This window comes from Hesperophylax consimilis, chromosome 2 (genome assembly GCF_061612785.1).
Source record: "Hesperophylax consimilis isolate HC1 chromosome 2, BYU_Hcon_1.0, whole genome shotgun sequence".
Taxonomy (NCBI): Eukaryota; Metazoa; Arthropoda; class Insecta; order Trichoptera; family Limnephilidae; genus Hesperophylax; species Hesperophylax consimilis.
Window position 1 is genome coordinate 23870767 of NC_142837.1, and position 8817 is coordinate 23879583.

Consider the following 8817-nt stretch of genomic DNA (forward strand, 5'->3'; position numbering starts at 1 on the left):
GGGGTGTTATGCCGAGCCAATGCTTTGGACAGAATTGCAGTAATCTACAATTTGCACTGATGATGGACCCAAAAATAAATCACTGTTATATTTTTGATGGTGAACAAATTAAAACTCAGGTGTGAAAAGGGGTAAAAAAGACAATCGAAATTGCATAATTCCTTTGAGTAAGTTTTCAAAAATACACTGAAATTTTTTTAGGTTAATGAATCCACATAATGTTATCCACTTATTTCTGCTCAAAATATTGAAAAAACATGAAAATAATATCATTATAACGCACATTTACTTATTTTCAGGTTTATTATTACTTTTCTTTATCTTGCTTGAGAAAAGGGGAAAAATACTTCACCTCTAAAAAATAAAAGACATTATGTTTTATTTATTGCCTTTGTATTAGCGAGACAGAACGCCAGTTTGTCATGGTACCGGCTTTATGGGGTTTATAGGACAGGTATTTAGTATTTCTGGCGGTGTTTATAAAATAAAATACCTATCATTATATTACAAAAATACCATTACTGTCAAAATACTCACAAATTACTGCCAAAGTATACAAAAATAAGACGATTGACTATTATGATATAATATAGTGGATAATATGTTGTACCGGACGTACCTCCACTGACTTGAATTAATTTGCATAAATCTGAATTTACGCAGAGGCAGTTCATTTACAAACTCACCTCTGCGCATATTCGAATTTATGCAACAAATTTCTCTATACAAAATCTGTACCTAATCTTATCTGTGTAAAACTTGTAGAACTATAAATCTTATCTGCTGATTAATAAATAAAACCACGGGGTCAAGCAGTCATCATTATAGACAAAAAACAAAGGCTTGACCCCCCGACACCGTCTTATAAATTAAATACCTATCATCTGTACAAAACATGGAAGATTTGCATGAAGATTTGAAATTGTGCAAACGCGGTTTCCTTTACAAAACTCGCCGTTTGCACAAAATTGAATATTGTGCAAATCTTCCCCTTTAAATAAATGTTTTCTCTCTAATATGTAAATTTGCACAAGGTTTGAAATTGTGCAAACGCAGTTTCCTTTACAAAACTCGCCGTTTGCACAAAATTGAATATTGTGCAAAACTCAATTCCCCTTTTAATATGTATGATGTCAATTCCCCTTTTTAATATGTAATTTGTGCAAACTCACAAAAATGTATTTAAATAAAAATGACCGGGCAAAGTGGTTTGAAGAACAGTCAGGGACCTAGTCAAAATCGTCCCCTTCCAAGTTACGCAACAACGGCGCTCTCTCCTGTGACAAATTCCGGGAACCCAAAAATAATTCTCGGAATTTGTCGCTAACAAAGGGAGAGCTAGGCCCGTTGGTCCTTTAAAAGGCGGACAACTTGTGCAATTCGGCAGAGAGCCAGCAACGATCGGATCATCAACATCTCTCCTGGACTGCCCTGACTGCCATCTTCAAGCCACTTCTGCCCTGGACCTTCACTGCAACCTGGCCTTCTTCTTTCTCCCGGCTCCCTGGCGTTCATCAAGAAGAAACTGTTACAATAGTCGAAGCGTCCCTAGTCAGGGCGCAGGTTCCCCCCTATCTCCCTTCCCTATATTTTTCCCAATTTTTCCCCACATTTTTTCCCATTTTTCCCGTTAATAATTTTTCCCCATTTTTTACCACATTTTTCCCCACTTTTAATTTTCCCCATATTTTTCCCCATTTTTTCCATTTTTTCAACATTCTCCCTACTTTATCCCGACCTTCCCTTCCAAGGCGTCGAAGCGGCCAGCCGGCCACTCCCGCTATATCGTCTGTGCGGCCGGCGACTACAGTGCCGTCCCGTACATGGTCCTTCGAGCCGGATCGCCTCTTCACGCCTTCACTCCTTCACGCCTTCCAGTGACGTCCCAAGATGCCGTCCCTGCGGAGTGGCCGCGAGGCTTCAGCCTCCACCCCAGATTCACAACCCGACGTGGAGCTGGTGACAGGCCCTCACCCCGCCGGCCCTGCCGGCCCTCACCCTGCCGGCCCTCACCCTGCCGGCCCTGACCCATCCGGACCTGCCGCCCCACGCGCTGCCAGCCCTGCTGACACTCACTTTGCCGGCCCTGACAGCGCACCGTCCTCCGATGCAGAGGAGGATTCAATCACAACAGAGGACACGGTCAGGCAGCTCCGGAAGGCGAACCGGACAATGAGCAGGCAGCTCGCTGTGCTGCTCGCAGCCCTCCCCACCGCGACGCAGTACCTGCCAGGGGCGGACCCCCCTGGCACCCACCTGGGCGCCTACCCTGGTGCGGCCCCTGGTGCGCATCCTGCCGCCTACCCTGGTGCGGCCCCTGGTGCGCATCCTGCCGCCTATCCTGGTGCGGCCCCTGGTGCGCACCCTGCCGCCTACCCTGGTGCGGCCCCTGGTGCGCATCCTGCCGCCTACCCTGGTGCGGCCCCTGGTGCGCACCCTGCCGCCTACCCTGGTGCGGCCCCTGGTGCGCACCCTGCCGCCTACCCTGGTGCGGCCCCTGGTGCGCATCCTGCCGCCTACCCTGGTGCGGCCCCTGGTGCGCACCCTGCCGCCTACCCTGGTGCGGCCCCTGGTGCGCATCCTGCCGCCTACCCTGGTGCGGCCCCTGGTGCGCACCCTGCCGCCTACCCTGGTGCGGCCCCTGGTGCGCACCCTGCCGCCTACCCTGGTGCGCCCCCTGGTGCGCACCCTGCCGCCTACCCTGGCGGGCCCCCTGCTGCGCCCGCTGCTGCGTATCCTGGCGCCTGCCCTGGCGAGCACCCTGGCGCAGCCCCTGGTGCGCACCCTGCCACCTACCCTGGTGCGGCCCCTGGTGCGCACCCTGCCGCCTACCCTGGCGGGCCCCCTGCTGCGCCCGCTGCTGCGCATCCTGGCGCCTGCCCTGGCGAGCACCCCGGCGCGCCCCCTGGTGCGCATCCTGCTGCCTACCCGGCTGAGCGCCCTGGCGGACCCCCTGCTGCGCCCGCTGCTGCACATCCTGGTGCCTGCCCTGGCGAGCACCCTGGCGCGCCCCCTGGTGCTCATCCCGGCGCCTACCCTGCCGTGCACCCTGGCGGGCCCCCTGCTGCGCCCGCTGCTCCGCATCCTGGCGCCTACCCTGGGGGCGGGCCCCCTGCTGCGCCCGCTGCAGCGCATCCTGGTGCCTACCCTGGCGCACCACCTGCCGGTTACCCTGGCGCCTCATCTCAGAGCTTCTCGCCGCTGTTTCCCCCGCAGCCGACTGCCGATGAGACTGCCCATCACACCAGCGAGTGGGTCCGACAAGGCGCCGACCCGTTCCTGGCACAGCTGAGCACCCTGCTGGCTGACGCCATCCGCTCCACGCGTGCCCAGGACAGCCCTCGTCCCTCAGTAGAGGAGGACCTTCGGATGACCGCCCTCATTGCCCGGCAGTCCACCGCCAAGGACCTCCCCATATTCTCAGGCGACCCCCTCGAATGGCCGGCCTGGATTGCGCAGTACGAGCAATCCACCTCGACCTGCAAGCTCACGCTGAGCGAGAATCTTATACGATTGCAGCGTGCGCTTAAGGGGAAGGCGAGGGAAAACGTATACTCGCTCCTACTGAACCCGGACCGCGTGCCCGAAATCATTTCGACCCTGGAGGAGCGGTACGGCGGATCGGGTTCGATAGCGAACCTGATGCTGGACAAGGTGAGGAAGCTGCCCTTCCTGTCTGCCGAAGCCACCTTGGAGGAGATTGCTGACTTCTCCGGGACAATCCAGAACCTGGTGGCTTCCCTGCGGGACTTGAGGACGGGAGGCTACCTCACCAACCCCGCCCTGCTGGCCGACATCACTGCCAAGATGCCATGCACATTAAGGATGGCCTGGCTGCTGGAGCTGCGGATGCTGGGGCAAACAACCCAGTCCACCATCCTCCAGTTGGCAGCATTTTTGAGGGGCGTCGCCGGCGTGATCCCGGTCAGCGGGATGGTGGATCCCTTGAGATCCGGCAAAGGGCGCCGGGAGCACGTGCTGGCCAACGCTGTGGCCACACCGCCAGAGGGGAAGGCCAACCGCCCACCACCACCCGTAGTGAGAACAATAAACAAAAACAAAGTGAAAAGTGCGTGCGCTCAGTGCGGTGAGCCACACAGAACTCGGGAGTGCCGCGAGTTTATTGCCAAACCGCTCTCCCTCCGGTGGGAGACAGTCCGCACTAACAATCTGTGCCGCAAGTGCCTGGAGGCGCACCACTCCAGGGACTGCAAGGAGACAGTGTGGTGTGGTGTGGGTGAGTGCCGCTACCCGCATCATCGGCTGCTCCACCGGGAGACGGTCGCGGAGGTGAACCTGTGACGCCAGACAGTGGACAGCCGCGTGCTGCTAAAAATAGTGCCGGTTGTGTTGCGGGGCCCCACGGACGGGGAATTGTCAACGTTCGCTCTTCTGGATGAGGGATCCACCGTCACCCTCATCGACGCTGACACCGCAACGCAGATCGGCGCACGCGGCCCAGTCCACAGTCTGCGGCTGCACGGAGCGAAGGGGATGTGTACCTCCGACGCCCGCTCCCAACGCGTGAAGCTGACGATCTGGGGCGCTGGATTGGAGCCCACCTTCAACATCACCGCCCACACAGTAGCTGACCTGAGCCTGCCGGAGCAGCGCGTTCCTGGAAGACGCGTCACCCCAAAACTCTTGATCGGGCAGGATAATGCCCACCTTATCGTGTCAAGAGAGGTCCGTGAGAATAGCACTACTCGAATAGTGTCACGGACCGCTTTGGGGTGGATCGCCCACGGAGGCTCAAGCCTCAGCAATGACGGGCCAGCTACCACACTGGCCCTCCAGTCGGAGACCGCTGCAGATGCCCGCCTGAGGGAGTTGGTAACATCCAACTTTGCCGTCGACTCCCTCGGCGTCACGTCTGCGGCGAGAGTCAATGCCATGGACACAAAGGCCATGGCATTAATGGCAGAAACCACCCGCCCCCTACCTTCTGGGCGGTGGGAAACTGGCCTCCTGTGGAGACACCCTGACGCCACACTACCCGACAACCGGCAGTGTGCGCTGAAGCGGCTCCAGTCCCTCGAGAAAAAGCTCGCAGCGGACGCAACCCTGGCAGCGGCGTACAATGACAAAATGACGCAGCTTGTCACCAAAGGCTACGCCAGACGCCTCTCCCCCAATGAGGCGTCGCTCCCTGCCCCACGGAAGTGGTATCTTCCCCACTTCGCCGTCACCAACCCGAACAAGCCAGGGAAGATAAGGGTTGTGTTCGACGCCGCCAGCCGGTGCCGAGGGACGTCACTTAACGACCAACTGCTCACTGGCCCTGACCTGCTGTCCTCTCTCCTGGGGAACATCCTCCGATTCCGGGAAGGCGGTATAGCCATTGCCGCCGACATCCAGGAGATGTTCCTGAGGATCCAAATCAGGAAAGAGGACCAGTCTTCGCAACTTTACCTGTGGAGGTCGCCGGACCGGCAACAGCCGGACACCTACCAGCTGGCGTCCATGATGTTTGGGGCTACCTGCTCGCCCAGCAGTGCCCAGTACGTGCGGGACAGGGTGGCCGGTCAGTACGAGCACCAGTACCCGGCCGCCGCAGCAGCCATTCGTTCACGGTTTTACATGGACGATTACCTGGACGCAGTGGACAACCCTGACGAAGCTGCTGCCCTAGTCCGAGACGTAAGAGCCCTCCTTGCAAAGGGAGGGTTCCACCTTACGAACTGGGCCTCAAACAGCCTGGACGCCATCGCCGATGTGCCCCCTGAAGACCGCGCCACCTCCACGGTAGCTATCAGCAGCGGGAGCAGCGAGACCGAGAGGGTCCTGGGACTGGTGTGGGACCCATCTACCGACCGCTTCATCTACACTTTCCTGGAAGCGGCCAGTCTAGAGGAAGCCACACGGCCTACAAAGCGGCAGCTCCTCTCCATCGTCATGAAGATCTTCGACCCGGTGGGCTTCGTCTCCTGCCTCACCATACGGTCGAAGATCCTACTGCAAGCCGTGTGGCGTTCGAGCGTTGGATGGGACGACCACATCACCTCGGAGCACGCTGAACGCTGGAGGGACTGGATGAGCCTGCTCCAGGAAAGCAGCGTCTCCATCCCACGACGGTCGCTCCGACAGAGGTCAAGCAGCGTGACCCTGCACCTCTTCTGCGACGCCTCGGAGCAAGCTTGCTGTGCCGTCGCCTACTTCGTGGAGGAAGTGCAGGGCACCCTAAAAGCCACCTTCATCGCCAGCAAATGTAAGGTGGCACCTCTCAAGCCGCTATCCATACCCCGCCTTGAGCTGCAGTCCGCACTCATGGCGGCTAGATTGGCCAGAACCATCCGGTTGGAGAGCCAAGCGAAGATAGCGTCAACCATCTTCTGGACGGACTCGACCACAGTGCTGTGCTGGTTACGCACCGATCCACGCACATACTCTGCGTTCGTGTCCAACAGGTTGGGCGAGATAGATGAACTCACCTCCATAGCCAATTGGAGGTGGGTCCCCACCAAGCAGAACCCGGCCGACATCGGCACCCGGGACTTGGAGCTGCCCGACCTGTCTCTCCAAGGAAGATGGTTCAACGGCCCCGCCTTCCTCACCACACCGGAGAGCGACTGGCCAAAGGAGCGCACCCTCACAAAGCCAGACGACCAGACCCTCGAGACCCGGCCCCGACACTACGTCGGGCACATCACCACAGCCGGAGAGGCCCTACCTCTGGTCGAGAGGTTCTCGTCATGGCACCGGCTGATCCGGGCTACAGCGTGGGTGCTACGCTTCATCAGGCGCTGTCGGACGGGCCCAAGCCGACCCCCTGAAGGCTCCTTACGAGCAGACGAGCTGACGGAGGCTGAGCGCAGATGGGTGAGAAGGTCCCAAGAAGACGCCTTCTCCACTGACCTGCACACCATCCGTCGCAGCCAGGCGCTACCTGCCGCCAGTCGTCTCGTCAGTTTGGCCCCCTTCCTCGGACCTGATGACGTTTTGCGGATGGGCTCACGGCTGAGGGAGCTCACTGGAAGCACGAGCGTGGCGAAGACCCCCGTGATCTTGGATGGCTCCGATCCATACGCCCGACTGCTGATCCGCCACTACCATGAAAAGGCGGACCATCCAAGCACGGAGAAAACTGTGGCCGAGATCCGGTGCAGCTTTTTCATCCTGCGCCTCCGTACCATCAGCAGGAAAATCAGCCATGAATGCCCCACCTGCCGCTTACGACGGAGCAAGCCCTCTCCTCCACTGATGGGGGTTCTCCCGCCGACCCGCCTGGCTCACCACGTCCGCCCCTTTACACACTGCGGACTGGACTACTTCGGGCCAATGGAGGTCACCGTCGGCAGACATCGGGAGAAGCGCTATGGAGCCCTATTTACCTGCCTCTCCACCCGCGCCATCCATCTGGAACTAGCGGTCTCGCTGTCTGCCGACTCGGCCATTATGGCCTTACAACGGATGACCGCCCGAAGAGGTCAGCCCAAGGTGTTGTACTCAGACAACGGGACAAACTTCCGTGGGGCGGACGCGGAAATTCGAGATGCCACGGCAGCCCTGCAGCAGGATGACAGGATGACGGACGCCATGGCTACCAAGGGCATCGAGTGGCGCTTCATCACCCCCCTAAGTCCCCACATGGGGGGAGCCTGGGAAAGGTTGGTGCGCTCGGTAAAACGAGCCCTGAGCGCCACCTTAAAGGAGAGGGCGCCAAGGGAGGAAACCCTGCGCACAGCATTGGCAGAGGCTGAGTTTGTGGTCAACAATCGGCCACTGACTCATGTCTCTGTCGACCCGCGGGACGAAGAGCCCCTCACCCCAAATCACTTTCTCATGGGGTCTGCCGGGAACCGCCCGCATCTGTCACTCTACGACAGCAAGGAGGAGGAGGTATGTCTCCGTCGCCAGTGGCGTATCAGCCAACAACTCGCCGATATGTTCTGGAGGCGGTGGCTCCGTGAGTACCTCCCCACCCTGGGCGCCCGACAGAAGTGGCACCACCCGACTGACCCCCTCAGAGCTGGTGACTTGGTGGTCATCTTGGACCCCGCGCTGCCACGCAACAGCTGGCCGCGCGGACGTATCGTCGAAGCCATCCCAGCTGCCGATGGCCAAGTGAGGACAGCCCGGGTCCAAACAGCCACAGGGACGTACACCCGCCCGGCTGTAAAACTCGCCCTCATCCTCCCCGCACCAGCACCAGCGCCCGCACCGGCACCAGCACCAGCGCCGCCCTCTACAGCACCCGGACCACGGATGCCGCATGGGAGCCACAACCCCCAGCGGCCCAGGGGAACCGGACGTCGAGGACGCCGCCGACCTACACGTCCGGACCGCTAGGCGCAGCCGTGACTGCACCGGGGGGAGAATTGTACCGGACGTACCTCCACTGACTTGAATTAATTTGCATAAATCTGAATTTACGCAGAGGCAGTTCATTTACAAACTCACCTCTGCGCATATTCGAATTTATGCAACAAATTTCTCTATACAAAATCTGTACCTAATCTTATCTGTGTAAAACTTGTAGAACTATAAATCTTATCTGCTGATTAATAAATAAAACCACGGGGTCAAGCAGTCATCATTATAGACAAAAAACAAAGGCTTGACCCCCCGACACCGTCTTATAAATTAAATACCTATCATCTGTACAAAACATGGAAGATTTGCATGAAGATTTGAAATTGTGCAAACGCGGTTTCCTTTACAAAACTCGCCGTTTGCACAAAATTGAATATTGTGCAAATCTTCCCCTTTAAATAAATGTTTTCTCTCTAATATGTAAATTTGCACAAGGTTTGAAATTGTGCAAACGCAGTTTCCTTTACAAAACTCGCCGTTTGCACAAAATTGAATATTGTGCAA

The 8817-nt window shown here is 57.3% G+C and overlaps 1 protein-coding gene across 1 annotated transcript; it reads left to right on the forward strand.

The window, feature by feature from the left end:
* Positions 1 to 1890: 1890 nt before the first annotated feature.
* On the forward strand, positions 1891 to 8289 carry LOC149425809 (uncharacterized). The gene is made up of 4 exons (XM_089643597.1): positions 1891 to 2222; positions 2938 to 3166; positions 3217 to 4237; positions 4340 to 8289. The coding sequence occupies exons 1-4, from the start codon at positions 1891 to 1893 to the stop codon at positions 8287 to 8289; spliced, it is 5532 nt and encodes a 1843-aa protein (XP_089499723.1).
* The last annotated feature ends 528 nt before the right edge of the window (positions 8290 to 8817 follow it).

Bases quoted from the DNA above. Each gene is read 5' to 3' on its own strand.
- LOC149425809 (XM_089643597.1), top strand. From the start codon at position 1,891: ATGCCGTCCCTGCGGAGTGGCCGCGAGGCTTCAGCCTCCACCCCAGAT. The intron at 2,223-2,937 runs GTACCTGCCAGG...TACCCGGCTGAG, and splicing joins GCCCTCCCCACCGCGACGCA to CGCCCTGGCGGACCCCCTGC. The intron at 3,167-3,216 runs GTTACCCTGGCG...TTTCCCCCGCAG, and splicing joins CCCTGGCGCACCACCTGCCG to CCGACTGCCGATGAGACTGC.